This window comes from Peromyscus californicus, unplaced genomic scaffold (genome assembly GCF_007827085.1).
Source record: "Peromyscus californicus insignis strain IS unplaced genomic scaffold, ASM782708v3 Scaffold_7__1_contigs__length_154581171, whole genome shotgun sequence".
Lineage (NCBI taxonomy): Eukaryota > Metazoa > Chordata > Mammalia > Rodentia > Cricetidae > Peromyscus > Peromyscus californicus.
The window spans coordinates 43,267,262-43,289,001 of record NW_026294595.1 but is presented as its reverse complement, the minus strand read 5'-3'; the positions used below and the strand labels follow the sequence as shown (position 1 = coordinate 43,289,001).

The following is a 21,740-nucleotide window of genomic DNA, read 5'->3' as shown; positions in this document are numbered from 1 at the left end:
ATACGTATGTGTGTTTGTGTGTGTGCAGTTTTGTCCGTTGCATCTTTAATATTATATAATTCTTAATTGATATTGTATTAATTGACTACATAGCAAATAAAGGTAGGTGAAAATTCTTAATCCCAAAATTCTCTTCTCTCCATATAGCAGGAGAAAATGCCATACCATGGGGTTTTTCCAGAAGTCTTACTTAGAATTTGTGTTGGTTTATAAACCATTATGTATTAAAATATGAACTTATATTTAGTAATTTATTTCTATGTCATTATGGTAAAGTGTATCTATGTGTTTACACTTTATTTTTAGTCAGTTTATTCAAAATTCAATTTTCAAAAGGTACCTTCCTGTAATTCTGTGTGACATTCTACCTCCAGCAGTACATTTTCATTGCTCCCCATTTCTCTGTCAGCTTTACCGACATGTCCTGTTCACAGCTACCTCTGATCTAATTCCTTTTCTCTTCCATAAACGTTTCCCCCTACTGACCTGCTTTTGGGAAAGAATCCCAAACCCGTTTCTACCACGGTATGGTTGTAAAGCCTTTTCATGAGAGAACTTGCTGAATTGTTTGTAGGCTCAGCTGCCACACTGGAGATGGCCTACTGGCCACTCCAAGCAACCGAAGTGCGTTGGGTCTTGTCTCTACAAGTGAATGATTTACTTCCTTACCTTTGAGTTTGAGCAGCAGTCTTTGATTGTTCGTGTTTTTTATAGGGTTGGTGGGGGAATGATATGGTCTGCTGCCCAAAATGATACAGTCATGTATGGCATTTAAATGACCTTATAGACACTGCTGCCTTGCCAGCTTATCTTGTGCACAGACCACACACAGTTAATTTCATACCCTGGTTGTAAACCCTCACTTCTTCCTTGCCTCAACTCCAAAGGCTGGTGACTATTCATCATGGCATCTCATCTCAAGGGCTGGAGGCTGTACTGAGCCACTGTTACCTTGCTGTTGAATTAGTTTATAAATAGTGTTTTCTTTGAGGAAGACAATGTTACAAAAGTGAATTTGATAACAATCTGTAATTAATGCTTCTAGGTAATTGATAGTAACACTAATTAATCAAACCAAGACCACTTAGGAGTCCTTTCCCTGTGTACATCAATAGAACAGATGGTTATATGCTCAAAACTTTTTTTTTTTTTCTAAAGTCAGGGTCTCATTATGTAGCCATGACTGGCCTGGAATTTGCTCTGTAGACCAGATTGGCCTCAAGATTCACCTGCCTCTCCTCCAAGTGCTGGTATTGAAGTCATATACCATCATGGCTGGCCCAGTACAAACCTTTTACCATGGATATATAGATCTTTAAATTTCTAAATATGTCGTGTTAAAAGACAATTTGAAAATGATAAGTCTTAATCAAAGAGCAAAACACATGATCAGGGTAAATTCCTTAATGGGTAAATTCCTTAACGCAGATGGTTAAATGGTGCTAAGCATTGATGATCATAAGAACCTAGGTTTTATGGTGCACTTCCTGCCCATTTCAATTCCATACATAAAGTAAATTAATTAAGTCAACTTGGAAAATACTTAGGAAACACACATCCTATACTTACAAACACATCTAACATAACTTCTACCAAAGTGCCTATTCAATGAATGAAGTTAGTTTAAATCAAATAAGAAAAATGGGTGACTTGAGTAAGAAAAGACTATTTTGTTTTTTATTGAAGAGTGGTTAGACATTTTGCTTTTTGCATGTTGCTTCCTTTATAGGTTGTATTTACTTCTGAAATCAGATAGTTTGGAAAGCTTGACTCTGGTCATCTGTGTCGGTGAACGTGATTAGGATGAATGAGCTGCTTGCGGAACTTTCCTTTAACCTAGTTATATCTGTATACCATTAAGATACTTTCATGTGCAAATCAACATTGCTGTTTATTTGGGTTTATTTATTTATTTATGTGAGTTGCTGTCGTTTGGGGCGATAATGATTAAATATTGACAGGTTAGCAGTGGGATAGAAATGGTGCGATGCTGATGTAATTAAACAGAATGAGTCATACTGGTTCTGCTTCTCTAACTTCCTCTAGATGCATTGAACAGAAATTTAAGCGCTGCCCTCCCCTGCCTACCACCAGTGTCATAATAGTCTTTCACAATGAAGCGTGGTCCACGCTGCTTAGAACTGTCCACAGTGTGCTGTATTCTTCACCTGCAATACTGCTGAAGGAAATCATCTTGGTGGATGACGCTAGTGTAGACGGTAAGAAAGCATATGCTTATCAATAAATCCTTGTGATCATGTCCAAAGTCGGCCTGGTTTTATATTGTACTCCCTGTGTGCCGTCTCAGAACCTGAAGGGGTTGGGTGTGATGAGTGGTAAAGTCTGAATTCTAGGATGCCATATTTCAACATTTTGGATTGTAGGACTTTCTGAACACCATTATTCAGAACTGTAGTTCTAGAGGGTGTGGTTTTACTCTAGAGCACAGTGACTAAGAGCAGAGATGTGGGCATGAAGAAAAGCTGTCTGGACTGGAACCTCAGCTGTGGTCCTATCCGGCTATGTGAATTTGTTAAGTTACTTACTCTTTGGCCTCAGTTTCTTTATTGATAAAATGAAGATAATATCATGCTGTATCAAATTTAAATGATGTTATTACCTTAAACCACTGAAAAGGAAAACTATGCTGAGTTTAATTAATATGCTATTGATTATAGAAAGCATCCCATTGCATGATTTAGAACTGGAGCATAACTGGGTTTTTAAATATGAAGGAGTTCTTGTAAGTATTATAATTAATAGGTAATGTTCATAAGTACCCAATGCCACACTGTCATTCCATTCTGTTTTATTTGGGCGTTTTCTCCCATTGCAGTGCTGAGGATCTAATACAGGCCTCATGCACGGCAGGCAACTGCTATCTCTGAAGTATGACCTGGGCTTTTAAAAAATAATTCAGTGTTGTTTTCAAAATTAGCAATGTTTTTTAAATGTTTGTTTCTACTTAAAATCATAAGTCAAATACTAAGTTAGATACTTTAAATTGGAATCATAAATCTATAAATATTCTGATTCTAATTTTTCAAAATTACCATTACTGTAAGTCCAGAACAATTTATTTCATTGATTACAAAATTTACTTCTGTACAAACACAAGTTTGGAGTTAGATTCCATGTAAAACATGCCCTCACCAAATCCAAAATATTGTTATGTATACCATCATTTTATATACATGAGAAAAGAAAAAGGCAGGTATTGATTAGGTTACATTACTTGTATCCTTAGCCCAAACATGGTAATAAGTGACCATAAAATAAAATATTAGCTTTATTACATCTATCTACAATTCTATGTATTTTCATGGCTTCCAGTTAAACATACTGTAAATAAAGTGAGGTTGTGTCCTCAATATTTGGGCAGAAAAAAAACAGTTCTCCTATTCCAGAGATTTTTGACATGAATGTGAGACCTAGTCTCCAAGTGAGGACGTTTTATAATTCATGCCTCCTGCATTCAAGTTAGGTTCCATAACTTAGATGTGGTGTTGCATGCCTACAATGCCAGCTGATGTCTGGGGCTACAGCAACCAAACAAATGGAAAAAGGCAGAATGGACCAAGAGAAGGAAGAGGAAATGAAATGCACACTCTGGAGATCTTTGAATTTCTAATACCCTTTCCTATTACTTTACCACTTAATTGTAACTAACTGGTATTTTGCTGATAATCCGATTTTGTGGTTCTTCCTGTCTGGTTGGACAGCAGCCAATGGGTTTTAAGTCATGCTTGATTAAGATCTACATCCCCTATAAGTTTACCTGAAGAAGAGGGAAAAAAACAAAAAAAACCCAAAAACCACTAACATAGTCCTGGAAATGTTTTCCCCCTTTGATGTTTTGAATGTCTTTTCATAGATGATTTTTATTTTGCTTGATTGTCCCAAGTAGTGAGACAGTGGAGGCATGGCAAATTTACTTCTAGTAGGCCTTCAGTTGAAAAATGCATCTTTGCTTAAAAGCTCAAACAACACTGAAGTAAAGGACATGAGAATGAAGACATACCCATTCATTGTCTTCCTGTTTCAACCATTTTGTTTTCTTTCCCAGTCACTTTCAAAATAAGTGTAAGGCTTCCCTAATTACATTAGAGTCATACCAATTTAAAAGTTAATGTTCTCACCATAACACCATGATTACCCCCTTTGTTTTATCTTCAAAAAAAAAAAAGTCTATTTGATGAGCCAGACACATTCTCCCCATGGCTCCTTGTATCTTTTCTCCACAGCATCATCACATGTCATGTAACAGCGACTTCAGGAGCTTGAGTCACTCAGCTCGATAAGGGTAGAGAAGGAGGACTGCTTAGCTAAAAGACCTGCTCACTTTTATAATTGTCATAAGTACTTGACAATGAATTTGAGCTGCTTTCCTAACAAAATTTATGCTTGAATGCTCGTGCAATTTGTCTCACTGAATTCATCTGAAACAGCCAATGAGCACCCGTGTGGCTGAAAGGAGACTGTGAAAAGCTGGGGGGTGGGGGGGTGGGGGGGTGGGGGGTGGGGGGGTGGTAGTGCATGCCTGGGTTCCCAGCACTCAGAGGCTGAGGCAAGAGGCTCGGGAGTTCAAGCTAGCTTAGGGTGCACAACTCTCTTTAAAAAAGAAAATACACACACACACACACACACACACACACACACACACACACGTGCACACACATACTTACACACCTACCCCCACCCCACCCCCATACATCTGTGAAGTGAAAACTAGTCCCCGACCGCAGTTTGTTTAGGAAATGTGGAGTGAAGATGAGGATAGTTGGGTACCAAAAAGGTAATTAAATCCTAGTGAAGGCAAAAACCAGAGATAACATTTTTAGAGTGGTGCCACCTGGTAGGCCCTGTGTTCTGCTGTCCAGTATTGCCCCAGCTCATTCTCCCAGTAGTCATCTGTGCCACTTAGGATGTCGTGTCCTCCCTATAGATAAGGGATCTAAAGTATAGAAAAGGCAAAACAACTTTGCTGAGGTCAAACCGTTATGAGGAATGGTTCTATAATCTAGGACCTCTGATTTGATGAAAGTTTGTACTTCTCAAAAAGGAATACGGGTTGGATAAAATTTAGGGAGCAGATAAGAATTCGAACATATTCCAGATTTTTTTTTTTAATTTTTCCATTTTTTGGAATGGGGGTGTTTTACCTGCATGTCTGTCTGTCTGTCTGTCCATCACATGCATGCAGTGCAAGGAAGCCAGAAAAGAGTGTCCAATCCCCCTGACAGTGAAGACATAGACAGTTGTAATGCAGCATGTAGATGCTGGGAATTGAACTTGGGTCCTCCGTAAATTCCCTTTGTATTTGAGGCTGTGCTCTGGGCCTGACATGGTCGCTTAAACCGAGTTATATATTCACAATAATTCAAGAATTTAAGTTAGATGCATTGGCATAAGTCTGTAATCCCAGCACTCTGCAAGCTGAGGCAGGAGGATCACACATTCCAGGCCAGCTGTGTCTGGCAGGACCATGCCTGAAAGAAACAAAGCAAAACACACCCACCATGACCGAAAGAATCTAATGGTGATATAGTGGACTGAAGATGCCTGACCATCTGAACAGTACCAGATTGATCTGATTGTCTCAACCCTTGCTTCTCACCTAGCTCATCCAACCTCAGCTGTTTAGTATCCTAAAGTATGTGTTACTATAGCTCTGTCTGTTTTTTAACTGCCTGATTCACACACCCCTTTTTAGTTCTGTATTTTATTGGAAAAGAATTCAAGAGACACTAAGGTTTTCTGCTGACGGTGGGAATGTCCCCAACCTGCCACAACTCTGGGCATCCCCTACTTGCCTTTTTCTTGACATTTGATTATTAAGCTATTTTGACCACTGCCTAACAAACAGCTAGTGAGCCATATTAAATGCCTGGCATTTCTTGTCATAGTTCTCAAATTTTAGTACCAGTTTAAAAATTCGTTGAATTTTGTTTTTATTGAGACCTGTTTTCCTGACTCCTACAGTCACTCAGCTCAGCTCTCTGTGAGCTTTCTAAACTCCTGGGGTCCACCCCATGTAGGCCTCTCACATGCCCCTAACATATTGCATGTATTTGTATGACGTGGACAGAAGTTCTAACATGAGGTATTACAGGAGTTACAGTTTGTATACATAGTCTCATTTTCCTCAAAGAGTTAAAGGTAATGTAATGTTACTTCTACTGGCAGAATGAGCAAAATGTTGACATGAATTTAGAAGGGTCAACGGCCTATGATTTCATTAGCTTTCAGAAGTTATATATAAAACTAAACTTTTTTCTAAAAAGTTAACTCTAATTTTTTTTTCTTCTTTACAGACTACTTGCATGAAAAGCTAGAGGAATACATAAAACAATTTTCTATAGTGAAAATAGTGAGACAGCGAGAAAGAAAGGGCCTCATCACTGCTCGGTTGCTAGGGGCAGCAGTAGCAACCGCGGAGACGCTCACGTTTCTGGATGCTCACTGTAAGTGTGTGTGTGGAGATGGCTTGTAACTTTCCCCCTCCTCTGCTTCATTTCAAAGTTAATTGTCTTTAGATGTCTCATTGCATTCTTCTGAAGAGCATGTTTAACCCATGGTAGCCATGGCAGGCCTAGCAGCCCTGGCCTCCTCAGTGTTTTCAGTTCCCAGCTTTATCTGTGGGTGATTCTTGCTTAGGACACCTCCCCTACCCTAGGTGTTCATTCTATCATAAGACAAAGGAAGAGCAAAAGGCATTTTTCCTTGCAATTTTTCACTCCTACACGGTGTGAGATTACATTTTTATCTAAGTATGATCAGCACTATCATTGAGCTTTGTTTCAATACTGCCACTTTTAACTGTGTGTGTATATATATGTATATATATATATATGTGTGTGTGTGTGTGTGTGTGTGTGTGTGTGTGTGTGTATATATATATATATATATATATATATATATATATATATATATTTTTTTTTTTTTTTTTCCGGTTGAAGATCTGTTGGATCTATTCTGTCTAGTAATCGGTACCCTGCTATATTGTCCCATGAATATCACAGTTTTGGCTAATTTTGTCCCTCTTGGGCAGTTGTTGCTCTCTGTGCTTTCATGGTTCCCGTGGCACTGTTTTATAGTTTTAGAAAGTCCTTCGGAGTCACTGTTCAGTGGATATTCTAGGCTTGAACACAATAGTGCTTGCTTTGTCCCTGGAGCTGTAAGTCTGGGGAGTTTTCCTCTTCGTATGAATGCTTGGATGTGAGCTGCCTCGCTCTTAGGTTACACTTCACCCAAGAGCTGGCTGAGACCCGCACTGGTTTTCACAGGAAGGCTTTGGGCTTTGGGTTGTGTTGAGAGCCATTGCGTTTGGTAGTCTCTTAATCTAGCATTTGAAAAATGAATGGAGGTCTGGAATGTTTTTCAAAGGATAATATCACTCTCTAGTATTGCTTTTTCTGATCCAAAATGTAGTAAGATCTTCCTCCATGCTAGACAATGATCCTTCCAGGCCATGACTGACAAATTTAACTATGAGGCCCTCACCTGTGTGACATGGTATGATGTGGCCCAAGACCATGGTTCTGACCTTCATGGGACTCTCTGCTCCTATCCCATCAGGGCTATAGCAGCTTTGAATGGTTTTTCTGTAGCCACTAAATTCAGAATATTCTAACTAGCTGACTTACTTTCTCCTAAGACCCAGGAATTAGAATTAAGCTTTCAATTACTGTACCTTAGTGGGTGGAAGAGACACAAATTTAAATGTTAGAATAATTTTAGGGTTAAGTGGAAAGTTTAGCTTGATTCATAGCACATTCCTTTTTTTTTTTTTTTTTTGGCTTTTCAAGACAGGGTTTCTCTGTGTAGTTTTGGTACCTGCCCTGGATCTCACCCTGTAGCCCAGGCTGGCCTTGAACTCGCAGATCTCTGCCTGGCTCTGCCTCCCGAGTGCTGGGATTAAAGGCCTGCGCCACCGCCGCCCGGCCTCATGGCCCATTCTTAAAGGAAAAGGGCCCCTATAACAAGGATGGTAAATGCATTAGCGCCGTCTGCCATGCGAGGAGAAGAAAGTCATCTCTTAGAAGAATTTCCCTGATTTTGCTTTTGTTTTCATCCTACTCTCATCAGAAGAGCCCTTGAGAATCCCCTTCTTGTAGAGGTCTGTTGTACAGCATGGTGGCTATAGGTAATAGTGTGTTGTATACTTTCAAATGGCTGGAAGTAGATTTCACGTGTCCCCCACCCCCACATAAGGTGATGGATATCTTAATTGGCCTGAACATAGTAAATTTTTAACAGTACGTTAGTGTGTGTGTGTATCAAAACACGTTGTATACTCTTAAATACATCATTTTTGCCTATTATAATTAAGATGAAAAGAAATCACCCATGTATGTATATTCAAAACACAGATAATCTTTTCTTTCTAATTTCCTATAAACTTTCCTGTAATATCAAAGAAAACTCTTTCAATGTTTCCATTAAATTGACCATAGCTTCTGTTTGGGGCAGGTGAGTGCTTCTATGGTTGGTTGGAACCTCTGCTGGCCAGAATAGCTGAGAACCACACGGCAGTGGTGAGTCCAGATATTGCATCCATAGATCTGAATACCTTTGAGTTCAGCAAGCCTTCTCCATATGGAAGCAACCACAACCGTGGAAATTTTGACTGGAGCCTCTCCTTTGGCTGGGAATCACTTCCTGATCATGAGAAGCAAAGAAGGAAAGATGAAACCTACCCAATTAAGTAAGATCCTTGCTCCCATGTCTTACATTCACACCGTAAGCACCAAATGCTACATATATATATTCATTTTCACAGTAGTTGCTTGTGTGATAATTCTTAATAACAGAAAAAAATCTATAACATTCCATATGTAGACTAGTAATGTACAAGGCTCTTTTTTATGATATTATGAGCAGCCAGTAGGATTAGGTGAATTCTCATGTCTTCATAAATCGTAGTTTAAGAATATTAAGGCAGGTTAAGGAGAGAAACAAGAATATGGAAGATGATGTTTTTTAAAGTATTTATTTCTCCCAAAACCTTAACTTTGAAGAAAGAATTTTTAGTTCTTCTTTGTCTACATACAAATTTTAAATGTAACCTAATATCTCTTTACCTGTAATGTCCAGTTGGTTCTTTCAATGACCCCTTTCAGCTTGTTGGATTTCTATATCAAACTTCGGTAATGTATTTCTTTTCAGGACCCCTACCTTCGCAGGAGGCCTTTTTTCTATATCTAAAGAATATTTTGAGCACATTGGAAGTTACGATGAAGAAATGGAAATCTGGGGAGGAGAAAATATAGAAATGTCATTCAGAGTAAGTTTATGGAGATTAAACATAGCACGCATGTCAAACAGGGTGATGTATTGTGTTCTGATCAGCTCATACAGGCTGTTGCAGATGTATGCTGTCTTTATGTATTTAGAGCTTTCTATAATGTAATTGCTGGAAAATTGGCAATGAGGCTATTTCCATTTAAGTTGTAACTTGATATATTTATTCATGGTTGCCAATGTAACAAGAGGAATCAGTTAAACTCCTGTGTCCAGGCAATAACACCAATTAATGCACTTGTAGCTACTGAATTCCAGCCAAGATAAATATAATTAAACCTAGTGCTTCAGGAAATGAGTTGATTATCAAGGGAGTCAGTATGGAAAACATTTATTTATAACTGTAAAAGACACTAGACTTAACTCTTTGTAGCATATGAGCTGTTCCCCTTCTTTTCATAATGCATGTTTTAAGTTAATATAAACAAAACAGGCTTTTAGTAGTCATGACATGTGCTTAATATATTCAACTTCATGACTTCATTTTTGTGGTAACCATGTCACTCACTTTTTGTCCTTTAGATTGGAATGTAGTGGGGAAAGACCTGGGAGTTAGGCTTGTGTGTTGGCTCTGGCTCCATCGTATAGGACAGTAGTGGCCTTGCCACATCTGAACTGCTGAAGGGCAGGGGTCTTTTTAAACTTAGCTCCGTGTTTCCAGCCCTAGCGCATGCTGATGAAGCTCAATGCAGTTTGTGGAACTGGACTTGTCACTGAGCCATCTGATTTGTTCAAATGAGGAGGAGAGGAGGTGTTGGCCACTCCCCTCAGCATCCACTACTAAGCATGACTCCATTTTAGGTTTTTTGCTTACCGATTGTTAACGGCAGAACTAATCCTTAAGACATTTTATTTAGTACTACTGCAAACTTTTAGACACATTCCATGTAGATGTGGACTTTTTAATATGATGACCAATTCCTTTGTAAATACAATGGGTTATATTTTGGCAATAATGGCTTTCTTGAATGGTTTTCTTTAATGCCAAATTGAATATCCAAGGAGTAAATAGAGTCTGGGTTCTTTTGTGCCCAGATGGCTACTTCATTTCTTAGGGGAAAAAGAAAGTGTGTAGTTTCAGTAAGTGACCATGTGTTTAAGGGGGAAATAGCTACACCAGAGAGAGCCTTGTTTTTCTCTGCATATTAGAACACTTGCATAATTATTGGCCAAAAAGAAAACTTGGAATTAGTTTTTATGAAGGACTCAGAACTCATGATCTTGTAAACCTACTTTCTGAAGATGTGCGTTTGTTCTCTGTATTTCTCATTTCATTTAATAAAGCCATTGTTTACATTTATAAGGCATAAGTGGAACTAGCATAGAGACTGTTTATAACACGATAATAACTCTCTACATTTTGTATGTGTTGGTATCTTAAAGGTAAACTTAAAGCAGCAGTTTTTTTTCCCCAAAATCCTGTGAATTTAAACAAATATCGTTAATTATCAGGTGTGGCAATGTGGTGGGCAGTTGGAGATTATGCCTTGCTCTGTTGTTGGACATGTTTTCCGCAGCAAAAGCCCTCATACCTTCCCAAAAGGCACGCAGGTGATTGCTCGCAACCAAGTTCGCCTTGCGGAAGTCTGGATGGATGAATACAAGGAAATATTTTATAGGAGAAACACAGATGCAGCAAAAATTGTTAAACAAGTAAGTGAGGGCTAAATTATGAAAGGACACTTCAACTATTCCAAGCCCGTAGGCCTTTTTTTTTTTGCTTGAATCACTTCACACAAAAAAAAAATCTAAAAAGTATTTTTGAAAGTAGGCTTTTAAATTTTAAGCCTTAAATAACTTGGGGCCATCAAGATGGTGTGGTGGGTAAAGCAGCCTGTCACCAAGCCTAAAGACCTGAGTTCAATCCCTGGGACCCATACCTTGGAAGGAGAGAACTGATTCCTGTAACTTGTCCTTTGACTTCCCACATGTGTGCACCCAGATACACACACACACACACACACACACACACACACACACACACACAAATAATAATAATAATGATGATGATGATGATAAAATAGTGAATGTATATATAACTTATTGATAATGCTAGTTTGCTCTCTTAAGAGAAAAAAATTAAACAACTTTATAAAATTCAGGCATTTTTAATTGTTTTCCTTGTCCTTTAGAATAAAGGAAAATAAAATACAATTAACTCAAAATTGCCTTTTTCAACTCAAGTTCCAATTGGGAATTGTGTTAAGATTAAAACACTTAAATTAGAAAAGAAAACACCCAACTGTGCAGTTTGGGGGATGATTTTTTGCCATTTGACTGCAAAAAGATAATGAGCTCATTGGGTCTTAGCACCCAATCCGAATGTGGTTCCTTTCCTCTCACTTTATAGGTCATTTTAACGTGAAGAGTTGGGATGAATTCCGAATGCTCCCCCAATCAGCCCCGTGCTCACAGTATTTTGGTCCACAAAGGTCTAGAGACCTTTGCCCTATAGAAGATCTGTCCATAAGTAAAGTGTGTTACAGCGCTCCAGTGTGACCAGGCGGGCCGCACACTTGGTGCGTGAATGAATGGTCCATTTAAGGTCCATCTTGCATTCAGAACTTTATCCAGTACATGTAGATATAAATACAGATAGTACCGTTTGAAGCATCTATCAGTCCTGATTTGACTAAGCACTCCTTTCATTCCCTCATCTATTTCTAGAAATCATTTGGTGATCTTTCAAAAAGATTTGAAATAAAGAAACGCCTTCAGTGTAAAAATTTTACATGGTACCTGAATACTGTTTACCCAGAAGTGTATGTACCAGACCTTAATCCTGTTATATCTGGATATGTGAGTATTTTTATGTTCCCCTTTTTCCTTGAGAGATCCCCTCCCATACCTTTTAATTTATTGCTTTTGGAGTTTTACATTATTAATGCCACCTCCCCGAAATTAATTGAAAAACAGAAACTGTGCAATTGATTTTTCTTTTTATACTTTCAATCGTTGACTTAGATTAAGAGTATTGGTCAACCTCAGTGTCTGGATGTTGGTGAAAATAACCAGGGAGGGAAACCGTTGATCCTGTACACGTGCCATGGACTCGGCGGAAACCAGGTGAGCACTGCCTAGGATGACTCTCCTTTGAGCACTCCAGACGCGGTCAGGTGCTGGGTGGTTTTCAGAAGTCACCGCTTGGCTCCATGCTAAGGTAAAGTGGTGTGCAGGTGTTTCTAAGCTAAACATGAGGTTGCAGAGTGGTTACTTTGGCGTCCACTTGGGCTCTGAAAGGAATCTGAAGTTACTCACTTGATCCATAGAAAGGAGAAGGATTAAAAAAAAAAAAAGGATAATGCCATTTGATGGTGTGTGTGTGTGTGTGTGTGTGTGTGTGTGTGTGTGTGTGTGTGTGTGTGATGTAGTTTTGACACTTGTGTGACTGTTGGTATGGTGGCTTTGTGAGCCGACAGGTGAAGACTGTATGAAATGTAGTAGCAGATTACGGCCAGTGATAATGCTGACACAGCCGCATTGTAAGATCGTTTTAGGGCAGAGACGCTGCTTCAGTTCCCTGCATCGAAACGCTGTGTTTTTCTTTTCTTCTTGTTTTGTTTTTCTTTGATTGCTGACCTCCTTGTTTCCACTCTATTTTTCCAATTAAGGGCAAATGTGAAATGTTCCTACCTAGCCTACTAAAGTTGTAGAGAAAATATGAATTTTTTGGCTTTTTGCTTATTTTGACCTTATCATGTGCAAGTTAATTCAGAGAAGGATTAGACTTTCTCCACAGTCAGTCCGCAAGTTCCCCGACTGACCTCTGGGTGGGTTTCATCTGTCTGCTCCTAGCTCCCTTAGGAACTTGTACTGTAAGCCCAGCATCTGCAGCCAGTAACATTAGGTCTGGAGTAAGGACTCCAGGGTGCTTGGTAGGTGTATAAAACCACATCAGAATTAGGGGAGGTACCCATGGATTTTCCTGAGAAAGATAACATTTTAGACTTTATATTGAGAGGTGAGTACAACCTAGAGATGTGTTTAGTGGGAATGGAAAGGAAATGGAAAGAGTGTGAGGAAAAATATACAAAGAAAAACATTTGGAACTTTTTACTTTCTGGGAATTGCCTATATTTTGGAACAGGATTTTCATAGCAGTACATGTTTGTACTACTTTGTACATACTTTGATAGGACTTTGAAAGTATCAGTGTTAGGAAAAAAGGGTCAATGTGTGTCCTCTCCAATCTACTTCTATACATCTTCCTATTCATTAAACTCAGCTTAATTCAGTTTCAGTATTTATTTGACTATATATAATCTTTTAATTTTTCCTTTTTTTCTACATAAGAATAGTTATAGAAATAATTATGTTATTTTGTAAATAACAATATGCTTATTTCCTCATTTGTAAATATGTTACCAATGATTGTTAATACTAAGACATGTTTCTCAAGCTCTCTCCAGAATTATATTTATCTTAAAATATACTATTACTACTATTTTTGTGATAATTTACTATAGGTACTATAGTAAAAATATAGTGTATGTGTTATTTTGTATGCTTTTCTATTGTCTTTTCCAAGTTAATATTTTTACGGAGAATTATAAAATAAAATTTAAATTATCAATAGAATAGGCTGTCTTTAAGAGATTTGGGGAGAAAATTCAGTTATTAAAAATATTTGTTTAAATACATGATACAGCTTGTACTGTTGCAAGAACTGACCTTATGAAGCCTATGTCACAGAAGCATTTTTTTTCCATAGGAAGTAAAAATATAATTTGAGATGCTAAAAGAGATAGAGCAGATTGAGACAATGTGAGTGATGGATTCAGAGTTTGGACTTGAAGTTAAAGAAGATCTTTCTGGGACAGTCATCTTAAATGGAGCCTAGCATTGGGAGAGAAGAGCGTTCTGAGGGAAGTCTGGGTGAGAGCAGCCGAGTAGAGAGGTTCAGAGAACACAGAAGGCCAGTGCGGCCAGCGCAGAGTGGTCTAGGCAAGGAGCGAAGGAAATGAGGCCAGAGATTTTGATAAGGAACCTGCTTGTATAGAGCTCCGCAGACCTATTAAGGAAGATGGATTCAATTCTGAATTCTACAGAAGCTATCAAGAGGTTTTTGGAGCAGGAGAATAATCTTGTCTGGTTTGTATTTTAAGATGACTCTGGCTTCTGTCATCTGAACACAATCACTTATTATATCTTTTACTTGTTAGTTTTTTATTTTTGAGAGTTAATATAATTTTAACATTTTTCCCTTCCCTTTCTACCCTCCCATATACCCCTGCCCACTCTCCTTCAAGTTCATGGCCTCTTTTTTTCACTAATTGTTATTACATGCACATATATATGTACATGTATATTCCTAAATATAACTTGTTTAGTCTGTATAATGTTACTTATGTGGATGTTTGGCACTGGACAACCAATTGGTGTGCTGTTCCCTGGGAAGGACCACTTCTCCTGCTCCCAGCTTTCTCAGTTGCCTGTAGTTCTTTGTGTAGGGTTGAGGCCTTAATGGGCTTTTCCCTGGGTACTTTGGCCTATCCATTGGTGTCATCCATGTTCAGCTCACTTTCAGGCAGTCCTGTTCTTTTTAATCAATTATTTCCCCCAGCTACTTTTCAAATTTTAGTTCCTTGAGAACTCAAATTCAGATGTCTCATTTAATTTGAGCATTTTCTTTCATTTTAATAATTTAATGGTGTTTATGACATATAATCCTTTTATAACAGTATTTCTGAATGCAAAGCAAAGTAACTATTTTTGTTATGTGGCTGGATTGGAGAATGTTCTGGTCCAATGCGGTTATGTCATTACAGCCTTATGACAGCTAATATTTCATGCACATTCACTTCTAGTGCATGTGTGCAGGTTCTGAGTGACGTGTCTCTCCCATAATTTCAGCTAATTAGTTATTTACTTCGTGTTGGTACCAAAGCATTTTCAGCTATTTTCCTTTCCTTCATCTTAGTGACTCTTTGATAACAGCGATGTGAACTACCGGCTAGCCTTTTTTTTATCATCTTTGAGTTCTTAAGGTTTATCTTAGTTTAAATTACTTAGTTAGGGATAATTAGAATATTGTTTCTTTCTCCTTCTTAAACTACTTTTTACACTGCTTTCACCTGAATGGTTGGTTACCAAATCAATTAATATTTTCCATGCAGGAGAAGAGAAATTAAGCATAAGACTGAGACAAGGAGCTTGGGATGGAGGCTCTGAATTCTGTTAATGTCTGTGCAGTGCTTACTTTAGCACAGTGCCTACCTAGCACATAATAAGGGCTCAATAAATATTAGTGCTAACAGGCATTATTGCATTATTGAAAATCAATTATGTTAACTCATTTTATCCTTAGACTGCCAACATTATTACATATTTGATTTATAATGCCTGTTATTATATGGCTGGGACAATAGTTCAGTCAGTAAAGTACCTGTCACGACAGTGAATATTATTTGTTGATACAGTGCTTAGCTTTGGCTCACGGAGAATCCAACTAACTACACATACAGTTCTAGTAGTATAGAATATGCTATCTCTGATGTCCTATGGAGGCCTTGAAAGTTATAGTTTTCCACCAAGTTAAAAAAAAAAACTGGAGAGATAAAGAGGTAAAACAATGTTTGATCTAGTTCTTAAAGAATGAAAAGGAGTTAGCAAAGCAGGAAAGGGTCACAGGATTTCCAGGCAACAGCCTGGCCATAGAGCGAACTCTTGGGTTATTCTTTAGTGGTAGATTCATACGAAGTGAGCGTGCTCTACTACAGCTGAGGCCGTGGCTGCAGTAGGAGTGATTCCTGAACACTGCGTGCGTCAGATAGGGGGATAGCCTTGAGCAACAGAGGGGATGTTTGTTAAGCAAACTTGTTAGCATTTCAAACCAAAGCTTATAGGGCTCCCAAGCAGCTGACAGGATTGATGCATCATAGGGTCAGAGGTTGGCATTACAGTATAAACTAAGGGGGAATCTGAGTCAGAGAAGTGGGGATGGAGGAGAAAGCATGAATGAAATACCACCAGAGAAGAAAATTCAGCGGAACTAAGAGACTCATTCATTGGATATGGAGAGATACATTAGTAAAGAGCTACCATGTATCAAGTGCTGACCAGGTGCTGGTCTTTGCTGCAAGTGCTCTACACCTATCAACCTGTTCACTTAGTGATTAGAGTAACCCTGTGGGCAGGGACCACTACTACCCATCTCACAGGGGCAGAAACAGACTCGGAAAGTCCATTATGGTTCATAGACTAGTGAAAATGACTTAGTTGGGATGAATGAGAGAAGGATTATTATCGGGGAGAGAGAAGCAGCCAGTTAACTGTTTACTAGAACTTTGCAGGCTGCTTTCTGCAGTACACTTGTGCGGGCCTCCATTCTACCTCGTAATTTCCAACTTCTAGTTTGGAAAGGATGGAACACCATATTTAGGAAGTAATCCCTGCTGGTAATGGACAAAAGCATAATGACCCTGCTTACATTTCTGTTATTTTTATTGTGTTTGTTGAAGAACTCCTGAGTTTACTATTTAGTGGGTAGCTGGTTGGTTTTCATCTTGTCTTATTTTGCAACTGGGCACATGGGTGCCTTTGTCAATCACAACACTCTCTATCCCACAGTACTTTGAGTATTCTGCTCAGCGTGAAATCCGGCACAACATCCAGAAGGAGTTATGTCTTCATGCTACTCAGGGTGTCGTCCAGCTGAAGGCCTGTGTCTATAAAGGTCACAGGACAATCGCCCCCGGAGAACAGATATGGGAGATTCACAAGGTGACTGGCTGCAGCTAATTTATCTGTTCACTTTGAATAGCTCTAATTGCTTTACTGTGCTATATATCAGGATTTCTTCACTTTCAATAACTCCACTATTATTATGTGTCAGCCTATGTGATAAGAGAATACCTAGGGATTAAGTACCCATGGGAACAACTAATCGTAAAGTTGAAGCCTGGCTTATGCAGGTGATAAATTATTAATTAGTACCTTATTCTTGACTTGAATTTTTTTTTTATACTAGATATTGAAAACCATGTTTATTCCTTAAAGGGGCAAAAAGAGTATTTTTCATATAAAAATGCTAATTATGTCTTCCTTCATTTTAGTACATTTTAAATTAATCTAGAATCGAAAGAATATATGGCAGATTGCCTGCTCTTAAAAATGTTTAAGATTTAGCTTGATCATAGTAATTGGTATCTAAAACTAGTTTTGTGTAATAGTAGCATATCATGAGGCTGACTTTGCTGATTTTGAAGTTGGTCATTTGAATACCAGTGGAATGCTTCTTGTTTGAAAATGTGTTTCAGATTTTGCTCTATTTCCCTCTTCATTTTTGAAATGTCTTGCATTGACTAGATAGCAGTAAAGTGAATTATATTATTATAAGCAAATTCATCAATATTTTATGAGCTTTAGTTGCTCTTAGATTTAAAGTTAAAAATCAGATACATTTGTTATGCAAATCTTCCTTTACCTTTAGAGAAACCATAAAGTCATTTTCATATTTATCTTTTAACTGTGAATCTTGAAACTTAATGTATGTTCTGTGTTTTCTTTTTTCCTAGGATCAACTTCTATATAATCCATTATTTAAAATGTGCCTTTCAGCAAGTGGAGAGCATCCACACTTAGTGCCATGTGACCCATCAGACGTACTCCAAAAATGGATTTTTAGCCAAAACAATTAAGTGTTCCTTAAAGTTAAGGAGTTGAAAAGGACATACTCTTCCTCATAAAACTGTGACTAGGCATACACTGTAGTTGTTGAAAATTATGCAAAAGCAGCTAATTGTAACTTATTCCAAGTGCATTTTCCTTATTTATGTCTTAAGATGTCTATGTAGTACTGCTGCAGAAATCCTGGGGGTTTCTGTCTGGAAACAGAGCAACTAGAAATACCAAAGACTATTCTGAAATGTCCAGATGTAGAAGAGAGATGTTTACAGTATGAAGAAAATAATTTTCTTAGTAAAGTGATGTGTGTTTGTACACTTGGGAATATGCATAGCTACATCCACACATTCACAGCTTAAAATGTTTCCCTGAATTTTAGGGGGAATAGAAAAAGATTTGATACTGTATTTTTATAACTATATAGAAATGGATCAATGAAGGTCAGCCATTGGCCTTTCTGTACACACCAGGAAATTTTTATAGATCTAGAATTTATTGTTTTAAAATCCAGGTAAACTTTTGTTGTCTTCTGTTTACTTGTCTGTTGAATATTTCCTTGAACATGAAGTTGAATATGGAGAGGACTATTTTTAACATTGAAATTTTTGGAAAATTGACAGATCTTTTTTAATCTGAAGCCCACTCCTCCTGATGCACAGGTGTCTTCCCCAAACGGCTTTTCTGAAGTGGCTACATTGTGTGTTTTCCCAGAGCACTTTAAAAAAAAAAAAAAAAGACAAAAAACTTTATAAATTATTAGCTATGGCTACAAGGGTTCCTTTTTCCTTTCTAGTAGTCTTATTTTCTTAGCAAAATTCACTAATCTTGAATATTTATAATACTGAATTTCAATATACTTGACTCAATTCTAAATGTCGTTATTGATTAATTATATAGAATGTCTTTACAAGGATTTTTCTCATAAAAAAATAGCCTTACTTTTATCTATGTGGAAAACACAATAAAAAAGAACCCTGAACACTATTGCAAACTTTTGTTTCAATTTTGTCCAGTTTGGGGTAAAATCTGTAATCGATCATGGGTAGAGGAAGCATCCAGTTTTTGTACTAGGTTTTAGTTGCTTGCTGTTTGTGGAACCCCAGATTCTTGGAAAAATGCAGACTGTGACAGTGGTATGAAAAGAGGAACGAAGGTGCTGGTAGTTACATGAATTCCTGATAACTTTCTTTAATAATCTCATAAAATTATGTTTTGAAGTTACTGTTTCCTCTTTGGCCATCTTATAGAGAGACGTCTTGTATTATTTCAGAAGCAAAATAGAATTTGCTTTAACTTTTAAAACCAGTAAGGTCTCAGTTGTACAAAAGAAAACATTTCCTAGTATTAGAGCTTTAATTAAATAATAAAGCATCAATTAAATTTTAAAAAGTTGAATTAAAAATTCCACATTTTCTAAGCAGTTACTTTGCAGAGTTTTCAGTTTAAGGAACATCTATCATGTTTCTAACTTTATATTAAAGTTACAGAGGGTGTAAGACTTTGCCATTCAACTGTCTCTTTTAGGGTAGAGAGAAAGATACACAATTTTGAAACAGTATGCCACCATGTTACATTGTATGACTGAGATGACTTCCTACCTTTTAATTTGGGTAGTCCATTAGTAATAAATGTTTCTCTATTATTATAGCTAATAATGACATGTAAGCATACTGTGTTTTGCCACTTAGAAGTGCAATTTCTGTTCCTTGATTTGTTCCACTAGACTTAAATAATCATGAGCAAAACCTGCTCTCAACACTTATTTTACCTCTAAAAACAATACAAAACAGAGCAATTTTTCAATGATATTTTATAAATGAACTGGAGTAAAACATGTTTTTAAAAAATGAAACCAATATGCAGACCCTCACAAAGAGCCATATGTTGGTACCTTGTGGTCCAAGTAATGTCTCTTAAATTGGGTTGATTATTTTGTGGCCATGTTAAGTATATCCACCAGAATGTTCTTACCTGATACAACCACCTCAGGCTGTTACTCAAATGTCATACTAGCAATTTGATTGGGGATTGGCCCTTTGTGGGGAGATTCCCTCTTAAACTACCTTGAGTTCTGGAACAGTGTTAACCGTAAATCATAGAGTCTGGCTATCATCCACTTGCATGATTTGTCTGCACTCAAGTGTAAAATTATGGAACTCTTGCTCAATTTGAAGCTGACAGGGCAAATGGTCTGGTTTTTGCTGAAGACCTGGCATGCTGCCTTCATTCCAGAGGACCATTCCAGAGGCCATCAGAACTGAGTCCAGTACCTTGCGGTGCTCAAGGTCAATTCCATGATCAGGTGCACCAAAAGTTGAAAAGTACCTACTTAGTTAGCCATGGGAGAAAATAATGCACCAAAACTCCTGGTTATGATGAATTTTACATCACTGTATTACCGGAGAATGCACATATATATTCATCAAAACATATATGAAGGGCTAGGGATGTAGCTCAGTTGGAAGAATGCTTACCTAGCATGCTCTGTATTAAATCCCAGCACCACATTAAAAACAGGCATGGTAGTACCTGCCTATAATCCCAGCACTTTGGAGATAGAAGCAGGATGATCAAAAGTTTCAAGTCAACCTCAGCTACATAGAGAATTTAATGATAGGCTATGTCACAGGAGAGACCCTGCTCAATAAAACAAAATAAACACCAATGTAACAAAAAGTCATTATTTCTGAGGAAACAAGTTTGAATTCTTAGAAGAAATTCAGTTTTGTTGGCTTTAAAGTGAGTTGTGAGCCTACAATTCATTTTAATGACAACAGAAATAAATAAGACACTGTGATTGTAGTGTGGCTTGTGTGAAAGATACTCAGAGCTCTTGGAAACTTACTCATACTCTGATAAATGCCTTGGCCATACAGCAGCATGTGTGTAAGGGGATTGGTATGAAGAAAATGAAAGGTGTATGTATATGCATGCATGTTTTCAATTAAAATGAAAATCATATAGTTTTTTAAATGAATTTATATATTAACTAATTATCTATTGTCGGCACAGTTGCCCTGAGGAAGTGATTCCCCTTCTCTTTTTTTTTTTTTTTTTTTTTTGGTTTTTTCGAGACAGGGTTTCTCTGTGTAGCTTTGCACCTTTCCTGGAACTTACTCGGTAGCCCAGGCTGGCCTCGAACTCACAGAGATCCGTCTGGCTCTGCCTCCCGAGTGCTGGGATTAAAGGCGTGCGCCACCACCGCCCGGCGATTCCCCTTCTCTTGCACACAGAGTAGTAGGGTTTGGGTTGGAAGCCCCCTAGTGTCATCACGTACCTGTACCATTATTAGAAAGTAGTTTGAACTGTTTAGAGGTGTGGTATAATGAGAGGAAGTGATGTTACTAGGGTTGTGTGTGCCCTTGGAAGGAGTGTTGGTCCCCTTAGCTCCTCCTGTTTCCTGGGTGCTTTGAGGTATCTATGTTCCAACATGTGGTTACTATACACCCAAAGCGATGGAGCCAACACCTATGATCTGAAACCTCTGAAGTGTGAGTCAGAATAGGGATTTCTGTCTTTGAGTTGTTCTTCTTCGGATTTTGCTGCAGGAAAATATATTGTCACAATGCTCTCTGGTTTTTAATAATACTCATGAGACATCTTTTCTGTTTTATTGTCCATATTAAGCATTAGTTACTGGTGATGTACAATATAATAATCCCTGTCTCATGAAGATCATAATCTAGTAATGTGGACATAATTATGGCATCACAGGACAATGATGTTTCAGAGCAAAAAAAGTTCTATGAGAAGCTGATGGCTCCATCAGCCAAATACAGAAAATTGGCTCCAAATTTTAATGATAATTAAAT

General features: G+C 37.8%; 1 protein-coding gene across 1 annotated transcript in view; it reads left to right on the top strand.

Annotated features, from left to right (window-relative positions):
- Galnt3 (polypeptide N-acetylgalactosaminyltransferase 3) overlaps nucleotides 1-19,118 on the top strand; it is a 34,518-nt gene extending 15,400 nt beyond the window's left edge. The window contains exons 3-11 of the mRNA XM_052725202.1: nucleotides 2,047-2,219; nucleotides 6,315-6,464; nucleotides 8,473-8,707; nucleotides 9,169-9,286; nucleotides 10,756-10,956; nucleotides 11,971-12,102; nucleotides 12,268-12,369; nucleotides 16,873-17,025; nucleotides 17,820-19,118. Of these exons, the coding sequence (XP_052581162.1) occupies nucleotides 2,047-2,219; nucleotides 6,315-6,464; nucleotides 8,473-8,707; nucleotides 9,169-9,286; nucleotides 10,756-10,956; nucleotides 11,971-12,102; nucleotides 12,268-12,369; nucleotides 16,873-17,025; nucleotides 17,820-17,942 (1,387 nt within the window). The 3' untranslated portion in view covers nucleotides 17,943-19,118. The remainder of the gene's footprint in view (nucleotides 1-2,046; nucleotides 2,220-6,314; nucleotides 6,465-8,472; nucleotides 8,708-9,168; nucleotides 9,287-10,755; nucleotides 10,957-11,970; nucleotides 12,103-12,267; nucleotides 12,370-16,872; nucleotides 17,026-17,819) is intronic.
- The last annotated feature ends 2,622 nt before the right edge of the window (nucleotides 19,119-21,740 follow it).